Below are 13,359 nucleotides of genomic sequence, written 5' to 3'. Positions count from 1 at the left end.
TCTTGGAGAGATCTGGGATAACAGGGACATACTTAAACATAATAAAAGCTATATACAGTAAACCAACAGCCAACATCAAACTAAATGGACAGAAACTCAACGCAATTCCTCTAAAATCAGGAACAAAACAAGGCTGTCCACTCTCTCCATACCTTTTCAACATGGTACTTGAAGTTCTAGCTATTGCCATACGACAACAAAGGGGGATCAAGGGGATACAAATTGGGAAGGAAGAGGTCAAACTTTCACTGTTTGCAGACAATATGATAGTTTACATCAATGACCCAAAGAACTCTACCAGGGAACTCTTACAGCTGATTAACACCTTCAGCAAAGTGGCAGGCTACAAGATCAACTCAAGAAAATCAGTAGCCCTACTATATACAGATGATAAAAGGGCTGAAAGAGAAATCAGAGAAACATCACCCTTTACAATTGCCACAAACAACATAAAATACCTTGGGGTAACGCTAACCAAACAAGTGAAAGACCTGTATTGTAAGAACTTTGAATCTTTAAAGAAAGAAATTAAAGAAGCCCTCAGAAAATGGAAAGACCTCCCATGCTCTTGGATAGACAGGATCAATGTAGTAAAAATGGCAATCCTGCCAAAAGCAATCTACAGATTCAATGCAATCCCCATTAAAATCCCAGCACAGTTCTTCACAGACCTTGAAAGAACAATAATCAATTTTGTATGGAAAAACAAAAGACCCAGGATAGCCAAAACAACCCTGTTCAACAAGGCAACGTCCGGAGGCATCACCATCCCTGACCTCAAGCTCTATTATAGAGCTATAGTCCTGAAAACAGCTTGGTATTGGCACAAAAATAGACAGGTAGACCAATGGAATCGAATTGAAAATCCGGGTATTAACCCACACACGTATGAACATCTGATCTTTGACAAAGAAGCTAAAAATATACAATGGAATAAAGAAAGCATCTTCAACAAATGGTGCTGGCATAATTGGAGACTGGCATGTAGAAGAATGCAGATCGACCCATGTCTATCGCCATGCACAAAACTTAAGTCCAAATGGATCAAAGACCTCAACATAAATCCAGCCACACTGAACCTCTTAGAAGAGAAAGTGGGTGGTACCCTTGAACGAATTGGTACAGGAGACAGCTTCCTGAACATAACACCAGTAGCACAGGCAGTAAGATCAACAATTAATAAATGGGACCTACTGAAACTGAGAAGCTTCTGTAAGGCAAAGGACACAGTCAGCAAGACAAAAAGGCAGCCCACAGAATGGGAAAAAATATTCACTAATTCCACATCTGACAGAGGGTTGATCTCCAAAATTTACAAAGAACTCAAGAAGCAAGTCTCCAAAACACCAAAGGACCCTATTAAAAAGTGGGCTGCAGAACTAAATAGAGAGTTTTCAATAGAGGAGTCTAAAATGGCTGAGAGGCACTTGAGAAAGTGCTCAACATCCTTAGCCATCCGGGAAATGCAAATCAAAACAACTCTCAGATACCATCTCACCCCTGTCAGAATGGCTAAAATCAAAAACACCAATGACAATTTATGCTGGAGAGGATGTGGTGAAAGGGGGACACTCCTCCATTGCTGGTGGGAGTGCCAACTGGTTCAGCCACTTTGGAAATCAGTGTGGAGATTCCTCAGAAAAATGGGAATAAACCTACCACAAGACCCAGCAACTCCACTCTTAGGCATATATCCAAAAGATGCCCATTCATACAACAAAGATGTCTGTTCCACTATGTTCATAGCAGCTTTATTTGTAATTGCCAGAACGTGGAAGCAACCTAGATGTCCCTCACCTGAAGAGTGGATAGAGAAAATGTGGTACATCTACACAATGGAGTACTATTCAGCAGAAAAAAATAATGGAATCATGAGATTCGCAGGCAAATGGATGACACTAGAAGAAACCATCCTGAGTGAGGTAACCCAGTCACAAAAAGAGAAACATGGCATGTACTCTCTCATATATGGATTTTAGACATAGATCTGGGGAGTGCCAGCCTACAATCCTATGGCCAGAGAGTCTGGGAAACAGAAACTTTATTTAGTGGCTGATCGAAGAAGAGGCAGACTCCCTTGGTTAAGTACTGAGCTGAACTCAAGAAAGCCAGTAACAGAGAGGGAGGACTGATGATCAAAGGGATTAAGACTGGGCTGGTTTAACCCCCAGAAACAGCTGACCAGACAAAGGTTAACTCTTGAATCCCAGGCATCAGCCTGGGAATCCAGCATGGGACTGATCAAGACCCCCTGAATCTGGGTGTCAGTGAAGAGGCCTAGGGAATCTATTGAGCATTGGGCAGCAGATCAGTACCCATCCCAAGTATACACACGGACTTTGGACTCCCATAGAACAATGTGAGGTGCACTCTCACCCTGAACTCTTGGGGAAGGGTCTAGGCCCTGCCCTATATGAAATGACACACTATGCACACCCCCATGGAGGGCCTCACCCTCCCTGGAGAAATGAGGGGCTAACGGGGGGGGAGGGGAGGCACAGGAGGAAGGGAGGGAATGGGAGAGGGACCTGGAACTGACTTGTGAAGCAACCTTGTTTCTTATCTAAATTTAAACTGGAAAATAAATTTTAAAAAAAAACAACAACAAACCAGATAATTACAGCCCCACGAGTCTCTCAGCTTGTTATACTATGATGACTTCATTAAAACATGTTTCAAAACTATGGCACTGAGAGGACAATTGTGCCTACTAGAAAAGGTGAAAAAGCGTCTTAGAAGACTTTTTTTAAATATTCCATCTTTTAGCTCAGAAAATATATCTTTGTCATATACAAAATGTGCTTGTTAAAAAGTTATACTCCAGTTCTTCCCTGCTAATTAGCACTTTGCATTAAGTGCATTTGAAATGTTAATTTCTAACTTAATCTCCAAAATAGTTGTATTCAATAAGTAGGAAATAAAAAAACAAAAACAAAAATAAATAAATAAATAAATGCCTCTGTAAGTAAACTTTTAACAAATTTGGGGTCAGTTATATTTGCTTCATGACCAAATAAAATAAGTATTTGAATAAAAAAAAATTAAAGCAGAAATGATACAGAATAGTACTTCAGGAGGAAAAACTGAGGTTTAGATGAAACCGTCTCTAATGAGATAATGCAGGAAAGAATCTGAAACAAGGGAGGGGGTTCAGAAACAAATGATGCCATTCTTACAGGGGTGCACACTCAACAGCCAAATGTAGAGGAGAGTCTAAGGAGAAGGAGAGTATTAGAAGAAGATCCTAGAGATGGGGTTAGTGTTCTGAGCAAGCTGCAGAAGGAGCTGGGTCAGAAGACAGCACTAGCAGAGATGCCAAGTGTAATCCAGTCCCCAGTCCCCTAGACAAGGTCAGCACCCACATAGCTAGTGAGACCGACAGTGTTGAGCTTTATCTTAATAACTTAACAGAATATATATAAAAAAAAACCTCACCGCGTAAACAATAAAGAAATAGCAATGAAATCTGTTCTTTTCTATTTCTCAAACATACTAAGTCTGAGGAGTTCAGAGAGCACTTTACACATGGCACGCTACAACTCAAAAGCTAAACTACTAGGGCCAAAGTGAAATATTTTTAGTTCTTTCAAATAGGATTTATTTAAATATGAAAGTATCGCACGCTCTGTGCAGTCAGAATGTGCCCTTGCCCAGTGAAGCTGCTGAGCAACAGCAACACCTGACCAGCAGTTAACACATAGGGACCATAGTCTTAGATATTACCTGACCTTCTTATGCCCAACACACTGGTTTTCAAATTCATCCAGACCTCCAGCCTTTTGTATTCTAAGGATGATCATTTACCCTGATCACACTTGTATAACTTTTTTCCACTGAAGTGTAAGACCAAATCCAAACATTATTTTATGACTAATGGCCTCAATATTTGTGCACATGCATGTCATGAGCTGCTATACATCTGTTTTATCCCAATTACACAGGTAAATGTTGAAGCCTGTTGAAAAGTGCCAATCACTTAGTCTTCTGCAGATGATTTATTCATGGCTTTCAGCACGTAGGATCTTTAATCAACTCTTTTTTTTAAGACTTTTATTTATTATGTATACAGTGTTGTGCCTACATGTATGCCTGCATACCAGAAAAAAATCAGCAGATCTCACTCTAGGTGGTTGTGAACCACCATGTAGTTGCTGGGAACTGAACTCAGGACCTCTGGAAGAGCAGTCAGTGCTCTTAATCTCTGAGCCATCGCTCCAGCCTCCATAATTAACTCTTTCAACTACTTATCACTACCTTCCTCTTTTGAAACAACAGCTAACTCCAGTTTGAAACACATCATACACTTAATTCTCATATTCTCCTACCTAAAAAATTATCTGGAACCATATGTCCTCTACTTCTTCATACACAGATACTTCCTTAACAACTATGCCCATCTCTCAGCCATGGCCTACTTAACCCCCATGAAGCCTACTGTACACATTATGGTTTTCATCCAGCTACTAACAGACAAATATTCCCCCACATACCTTCAACCCTGACCTCTAGTACCCCGTTTAAGCAAATAAAAACAGTGCAAATGTTACTTGCCTCTTAAATTCAGAGGGTCTGAGATTTTATCTTAAGTGAAAGCTGATCATTTTAACATCTGCATAGGTGTTGGCAGAAGGTATGGGAGCCCTCACCTTCAGGGTCAGCGACAAAGGGTTTCAAGACAGAGCAAATACCACAAAGTCAACTTGCTTTAGTTTAGAGGCCTAGTTCACACAGGACACTACAAATATGGTACCTCAACATACGTGCGAGTGCGCACACACACCACACACACACACACACACACACACACACACACATACACAGTGTGCGTTACTGGGAGAAAAACACTAAGGTTAGAGAACTCAGATATGATCTTTTACAATAACACCAGTGCACTTCCAACCTGCTTGCTTTTTGTTTGCTTGCTTCTTGAGACAGGGATCTAACTGTTTAGGTGAGGCCGGGCAGTGGTGGCGCACGCCTTTAATCCCAGTACTCGGGAGGCAGAGGCAGGTGGATCTCTGTGAGTTCGAGGCCGGGCTGGACCGACAGCCTCCAAAACAATACAGAGAAGCCCTGTCTCGTAAAAACAAAACAAAACAAACAAACAAAAAAAACTGTTTAGGTCAGGATGACTCAGAACTGAATCTTCCTGCCTCAGTCTCCTGAACACTGAGATACAAGTCTGTGCCTGGCTAACAAGACCTTAGTTTGAGATCCTGAGAGTGCTGCTATCTGTCCAAGTATATACAAGTATTCTTGAAAGGAAAGGCTGCAGCAAAAGCCGCTGGTGCCTTGCTAGGAGACATTAAGAAACGTGAGGTGTGCACGGCGCATTCATCCAGTGACTCTGCTTCCTGTTCACACTGTCCTCTTGCTTTTGAGCTATACTCAAAACACTAGTCTTACGCCATGCCTGCAAACAGGCTGCCATGAATAGAGCTTTAACTCTGATGTCCATGGCTCCTACATAGCACTATTACCATCCCTGTCGCTAGTACTATTCAGTTAATATTTGTAAACCAATCAAGCCAGTATATTTCTGGAACCATCATTTCGTCATTTGTAGTGACCCCTTAAGCAAATGCAGTTTTTCTCCCCATACCTCCTTTGTGCTCTTGCACATACGTATGTGGTAGCGATGTATCATCTACATGTCACTTCATACAACTGCTTCTTAAAAACGTTCACATCTCTTCTTTTGTAATCACAAAACTACCTTTTCTTTCATATCTTAATCTTGTGGGTAGACTTACGTGACCATCTAGAAATACTTGCTTTCAGCCTTTATTACTTCCTGTCTTTGTAAGGGGGACTGACCTGTCAGCACAGTTTCTCTGGTTTTTGCCTCTTGGAAAAATATTTTACCTTCTTTTTGAAAGTCCATTTTGTGGGAAAATGGGGTTTTGTGGACACACTTTTATTTGACTATTACCCTAACGCCCTGTGAGTGCCATCATTTCAGCTAGGCAGTCAGACGTTTGACTTTCAGGGCTTTTCTTTAAGGTGGTGCCATTTCCCTTCAGTCTTTTCTCCCCGTGCTTGTCTACATCAGTTAGTTCTCCCTGTGATGTGTTTTTGTGGGCCTTTCTATGTAGCTACACTTGTGAGGGTCTTGGACACGTGGGCTGTTTTTGAAACATCTGCTAGGTTCAGAGCCACCTTTCCATACAGTTTTGGCTTCTGTCTCTACACACTCCTGATATTCCCACTGTGCACACAGGAAGCTCCTGACTATCTCCAGTCCTGAGGCTGCTTTTCACTCCTCTCATCTCTGTACCTCAGAGTGGGCAATCTTACCCATCTATCCTCGAGTCTGTTTCTTCTTTCTGCCAGTTCAAATCTGCTGCTGAATCTTTCTAATGGTTTATTTAGTTCCCAACCCCATAATTATTTTTTTTCAAAATAATGTCTCCTGCTGGTTTTCTCTATCTAAATTGACATTATATCTTCATTTACCATTGTTGCTTCAACTGTGACTTCCTCTATTTCTGTGGACATCATTATGTTTCTTTAAAGGTGTTTCTTCTGGTAAATCTAACATCTGATCAGTCTAACAGCCATTTTTAATGACCTGCATTTTGTCCAATAATTGTGCATGCTTTGATGTGTCTTGGTTTTTGTTGTTTTAGTTGAACATTGGCATTCTAGATGACATAATGTAGCACCTGTGGTTTCTTATGCCCCTCTCACTTATTACTGTTCTTTGTTCATTTCTATCACCTGGAGTTGACTCCTTCATGCTCTTCGGATTTGGGTCTTCACTTCTGGGAGAAGCAGCTTCAGTGTATCTGGGATCTCAGTAGGTTGAACCGAGTTCTCCACGTCGCTTTTCTTAACCAAACCCAGCTGTTAAACTCCATTAATTGCTAGCTGATTGTTCTATTGTTTTATACCATGCTCTGGGTCATGAGTTGCTCTACAAACAATGCAATCAAAAACAAAAAACAAAACAAAAAAAGCAACAAACTCCCCCAACTCCTGACTCAGGTAGCTCTTTTGAGATGTCTTACTCTGTGGGACTTTTGTGTGGACGATCATGTTGAAAGCTGAGGTTCCATCAAGAATCTCCTCTTGGGTGCCTCACAGTACAAGTTCTACCGTTACTGAAGGTGTGGCAGTGAACTCCACTCTCACTTGCAAATAAAGGCATGTCCTTTGAGAAAGTGTTGGGATCTATCTACTTTATGGTCTTGTTTTCTCCCCCCAGGAAAACCTCTGAGTTAGTGCCTTGAGTTTTGCCTTAGCTTGGATTTCTATTGCTTCAAGTAAACACTATAACCAAAAAGCAAGTTGGGGACTAAAAGGCTTATTTGGCTTACACTTACATATTGTTGTTCATCAGTGAAGGAAGTCAGGACAGGAACTCAAAAAGGGCAGGATCCTGTAAGCAGGAGCTGATGCAGAGGCCATGGAGTGGTGCTGATTACTGACTTGCTCCCTATGGCTTATTCAGCCTCCTTTCTTATAGAACCCAGGACCAGCAGCCCAGGGATGGCCCCATCTACCATGGGCTGGACCCTTCCCTATTGATCACCAAATGAGAAAATGCCTTACAGCTGGATCTCATCAAGGCATTTCCTCAACTGAGACTCCTTCCTCTGATGACTCTAACTTGTATCAAGTTGACACATAAAACCAGCCAGTAAAAGCTAGATATGGGGTCAAGGGCAAACTTCTGAGTGACACTCCAAGAGTTGAGAGCTCTATGAAAAGAAAATGGGAGGGCAGCCTGATATGATCTCAACCTGACTCCCTGGCATAGAACCAGTCTTACGATCCAAGAAGAGTGATGTGCTTTTCTGGACAGAAGGGAGCCCCTACTTCAACTGCACTCTTGGGGACACAGTTTCCCAACAGGTAATAGGAAAGATGGCAAACGTTCTGCTCGTTTAGGTGGAAATTGCACCTCAGGCCCTCCCTCCCAAATCCCACCTGCTCAGAAAGCCCACCAAGAGGCAGACCTCCCCTATAGAGTATTTAAGACCTAGGCCCTAGACCTGTCACGTGATTTTTCTCAAGGGAGTCGATTTGCTCTGTTTATTAAACCTGGTCTTATTAATTTGGCTTATTGCGTTGGCGGAGAATCCCCCACCTCCAAACCAGGTATTTGAAAAAACCTATCACTGCTCTTCCTGGGAAGACAACCATCTATCTAGATGCTGGTACTAAGATCTGGCTGAATGTCTAGACTGAAATCTATCTCCACCTTACTGAACCTGTGTATATGCATTAGACTCTATTTTCTTACTGAATTTTCATAGATGTTCTTGGACAAATGTTTCTTCATTTGCTCCTTGTCTATAGGATCACTTCTATAGCCTTTTAAAAATACTTCTCATCAGTTTCACGTGGCAGCAGATGAGAATTCTGTATGAACTTATGACACAAGACCTCTCCCATTTGGTCTTTAAAAGGAAGCATATGCCAGGGTTCTCTACATGCTGACTCATTACACTCACCCCCACCCCCCATTTTTGGAAGTCAAACCTAGGGACTTACATAGGCAGGACTTGAAATTTTGCTATACCATTAGGTCCCATTTCATCTTGACAACTGTAGACCTCACTCTTTGGAGACTATGGGACTCAGTCCAAGAATCATTTGGTACCTTGCCTCAAGCAAAAGAACAAATAGGCAGCTCCCCCACTCCCTGCACCACCACCCTGTCCTCACCTATGCTGACATGGAATCTAGGGTCTCCCACGTGCCAGGCATACACACTGCCACCCAACCACACCTCCAGCCCTCAACACCTCACTTCTCCACTAAGTGCCTCTTTCTTATTTTTTACACAGATAGAAAATCAGAGCTTTATTCTTGTGCAGTCTCCTTGCTTGTGTGGTTTTGGGTTTGTAGCTCTAGTAACCAAACCTGGGCCTTGGCACAGGCTAGCCAAGCTGTTCTGTCACACAAGCCTGTGTGAGAATTTAGTGATTTCTTTGGGTAATCCATCATTTTCTTCTTAAACTACTCATTAAAAAGTCTTGTAATGGCGGGGCTGGAGAGATGGCTCAGAGATTAAGAACACTGGCTGTTCTTCCAGAGGACCTGAGTTCAATCCCCAGCAACCACATGGTGGCTCACATTCTGGCACCCTCTCTTGGCCTGCGGGCATAAAGACAGATGCTGTATACTTGATAGAGATAGATAGATAGATAGATAGATAGATAGATAGATAGATAGATAGATAGATGATAGGTAAACAAATCTAAAAGAAAAAGTTAGGGAAAAAAGTCTAGTAATGGGCCAAGAAGGTGGTTCAGAGGGTAAGAGCTTGCCTTGACAACCTGATGAGCAGTTCACATCCTGGACCATGTAACAAGTGAGGTGCTACAGTGTCTGAAACCTCAGTGCCTCTACACTGAGATGGGAGGCAGAGACCACAGAATCACCCAGATGCTTAGAGGACAGGCAGCCCGGGAGACAGGAACGTGATAGAGAGAGGAGAGACTGCCACAAAACCAGGTGGAGGACAGGAAGCAACTCCTAAAAGCTATACTCTGACCTCCACATATGTTCCATGGCATGCATACACATGTACGTACACACACCCACACACCAATACTAATAATGTAAATTAATAATATATTTACTCATGTAATTGTATGGTAGGTGTAATAGTTTCTTTTTGAAAATACCAAAGTGTATTCTGCTGGCTAATGCATTGAGTCCCACAAAGAGTCAATAATCAAAGGACTGTTACCTTTCCTTTTATGATCTGCTTCCCCCAAAAGCAGGGCACACATACCAGGCTTGCATTAAGCATTAATATCAAGAGCATTAAGATGCCCCAGTCTATCTTACTCTAAGATCATCAATGTTGCTCTATGAATAAATGCCTTACTCCAACATGGCTAACAGGCAGCTCGGGGACTTCGGAGGTGCTTGGCTTTTGTGTACATTTGTGACCTGAATTAAAGCTTTACTGTAACACATGCCTGGGATGTCAGATAACAGTTCACTCCCCAACAACACTAGGCAATCTCTCTTTCTACAGGCAGTCTGACACACTTCTATTCTCTGCTCTATGGACGCGCATAAACAGGAAGCCATCTGTGCACTTCGATACTCCTGCATGAAGGTCTACAGTTCGGGTTCTTCTAGTCTAAGACTCACGTAGACCTCCACATCTGTCTTCTGCTACATTTCTTTATGGAGGGGGAAATTAGTGTCTTGATATGGAGCCAACACCTCCAAAGTAACTTATTGGAATATAATTATCACACACACTAAAAACCTATACTATCTTCTTAACATACAGTGTTATTACTCTAAGATTTTAATGCACTAATCTCTTTGAAATGATGTATCTCTTTCAACACTATATTTGGATGAAAAGTTTTAGCCCATTGTTATTAACATGACATAAAATAAGCATAAACATAGTACTTTAAAAATAAGACTAAGAAACACTTGATAGTCCTTCAAAAGGAAGTAACAGGAATGACAGTGATACCTGAAAAAAAAAGTTGCTTGGGGTTTCTTGAGACAGGATTTCTCCATGTAGGTCTGGCTGATCTGGAACTCACTATATACTTTAGGCTGGCTTAGAATTCACAAAGATTCCCCCACCTTTGCATTCAGAGTGCTGGAATTAAAGATGTATACCTCCATTTCTGGCCTATCCTTCACATGCTTAATTTTCTGAGTTAAGTTTAGCATATACACATATATGCTACAACTACTGCATTAAATTTAACATTTGTATGTGCCCATTTGCACGTGCACACACACACCATATAATCTCTAGTAGGAATGCCTATTTTAAAAGTGATACCATACATTTTAAATTAGTATTGGCTCTTACAAAAGGCATATGACTTTAAGTTTGGAAATTTGCTCTTCACCTCCACGTGGCAATATTTATCACTGTGACCACAGAGAATTCTTTCCTCAGTTTTTACTAACTCCAAGTCAGATTTGCCAGGAACAAAATCTCTCTAAGATCAAGTGTAACAAGACAGCAGCTACAGGAGGCAAACCCACCATTGGGACTGTGTGCACACCGCAAGGGACAGATTTCAGGGTTATATTTAAACAGGGTTAGGAACTCTCAAGGTGCTTCTTCACACCAGGGGGGCCCCACACATGTGGATCTCATCACCCTTGGCAACCTCAGCTACAGCCTGGAAACAGGAAAGACCCTCAGTCACATTATCAGCAGGAATGTTTGGTTTTGAGATATTTTATCTCAACTGTTAACATCCAACTAAAGCAAACAAAACACCTTTGCTAAAAAAAAAACAAAAAACAAATAACTAGCTGAATAAAAAACTCAAATTGGGGGGTTACTGGGGTGCGGGGGAGGAGGGAAGGGAGAGGGAGCTGGGATTGACATGTGAAGCAAGCTTGTTTCTAACTTTAAAAAAAAAGCCTGAAATTGTGTGACCATGCCAACAGGCAGCATCAAGAGGCAGCAGAGCAAGTGACAGAGAGCCAGGACAGCGGTTTCAGGTTTGCAGGGTGCGCTCAAGAGTTGTTTAAAGGATGCAGTGAAGGTGCTTACCAAATATTTCCCCCTCCGCTAGCATATTCCGTCACCAGATAAATCATCCGCTCTGTCTCCATGACCTGTACAAAGGCAGAAAAATGACGGTGACACAGGTTGACAGACTGGTCCAGGAAGAGAACCAATGAGCCTGTCACGTTAACAGCCCTGTTTAAAGTGGGGAGGGAACAGGGAAACTGGGATTCTGTGGGTTCTGAAACCCAGGAGACATTTACTGCCTCAGAGGCACAGCCCTCTGGGTCCCCTGGTCTCTGATCCAATAAGCTGAAGCTGCTAAGAACTGAAAAAAAGTTCAGTTTCACCATCATTGCAGTTCAAACTGCCCCTCCCCCACCCCCAGCCCAGGGGAAGAGGTAAGAGCCTTAGTGAGAACACTGGGACTCTTTAAGGACCGCCCAGAAACCACAGAGGACTTGATTTTTAAATGGAAATACCAACTTTCCTTTCCATGGACCATTTGTTCAAAGAAGGGGGGAATCCCATTAAAAAATGCCATGCCTTTCAATAATGAAATTCATTCACTCATACTTTGTCCAGTCTCCATTTTGCTGCTTTTAAAATTTTCACAATCAGCCGGGCAGTGGTGGCACACACCTTTAGTCCCACCACTTGGGAGACAGAAGCAGGTGGATCTCTGTGAGTTCAAGGCCAGCCTGGTCCACAGAATGGATTCCAGGACAACCAGGGCTGTTCCTCTTTGCCGGACCCTTTTAAGTCATATATGGATCTATGTCAGGATCCACTGTACACATTTTAAGCACCCAGGGCATAAAAGGAAAGCCTGGGGCTTCTACCACTTGTCTTCACCTCACTCCTGGGAGACACTCAGCACTGGGCACCTCTCCTGAGGATGTCAAGTGACACAAGTGAGTGTGGCCACTGGGAGTGGATCTTTTTTGTTGTTGTTGTTGTTGTTTGTTTTTTTGTTTTTCGAGACAGGGTTTCCCTGTGGCTTTGGAGGCTGTCCTGGAACTCGCTCGGTAGACCAGGCTGGTCTCGAACTCACAGTGATCCGCCTGCCTCTGCCTCCCAAGTGATGGGATTAAAGGCGTGTGCCACCAACGCCCGGCTGGGAGTGGATCTAAGTGGTCACAATTTATTAAAAAAGGCAAGAAGCAACTTTCATGGTTTACACCAATATGTCCAAAAAAATCATCATTTCAATGATCTTAAAAAAATTAGGCTGCTTCAGTTTTTACATTAAAATTAACTAATTTAAAATAAATTAAGTTTAATTCCTCGGTTACTTTGGTTACCTGATTCTAGCCACAAGCTACACAATAGACCTAACCTTTACTACACTGTAGTTCATTAATTACACTTCTTGTCAGCTGCTTTCTTTTTCATCTGTAAACAATAACACCACATATGTATAGTGTTAGAACACACACACACACATACACACACCTTGCTTTGTGTGTGTATGTATACGTGTGTCATTTGTTGGTTGGTTGGAGGGGTTGTTTTGTAAGAGAGGGTCTTACTATACACACTAAGCTGGCCTAGAACTCACTACATAGTGCACCCTAGCCTTGATCCTCCTGCATTAGTCTCCCAAGTATTGTGACTACAGACATGTGGCACCAAGCCTGGGTCTGTCCCTTCCTTTTAATGGCTTTATAATACTCCATTATATGAATATATATTAAGTTCATTTTCCAGTAAAACAGCTTTTGTGTCCTTTTATAAAAGTCTTTATAAATTGGTGGTATCAACCCACGAGACCTGTCTCTGTAGTTAACTTACATGACAAAAAATATCCGATATTAAATATATTGCAGGTGTTCAGAGGAAAAGATATTATATTGTGTGCTTTCTTTATATTCCTCCCCTCTCCTTACTCTCATTAG

At 42.0% G+C, this 13,359-nt stretch overlaps 1 protein-coding gene across 1 annotated transcript in view; it reads right to left on the bottom strand.

Annotated features, from left to right (window-relative positions):
- Positions 1-13,359, bottom strand: part of Sik3 (SIK family kinase 3) — a 225,485-nt gene that overhangs the window by 94,849 nt on the left and 117,277 nt on the right. Inside the window, 2 exon segments of the mRNA XM_013112888.3 lie at positions 11,507-11,519; positions 11,521-11,571. Coding sequence (XP_012968342.2) covers positions 11,507-11,519; positions 11,521-11,571 — 64 coding nt within the window.

Source organism: Mesocricetus auratus, unplaced genomic scaffold (genome assembly GCF_017639785.1).
Source record: "Mesocricetus auratus isolate SY011 unplaced genomic scaffold, BCM_Maur_2.0 Super-Scaffold_100022, whole genome shotgun sequence".
Classification (NCBI taxonomy): domain Eukaryota; kingdom Metazoa; phylum Chordata; class Mammalia; order Rodentia; family Cricetidae; genus Mesocricetus; species Mesocricetus auratus.
Note: the sequence above shows the minus strand (reverse complement) of the source record. Positions and strands in the feature narration are given on the sequence as shown.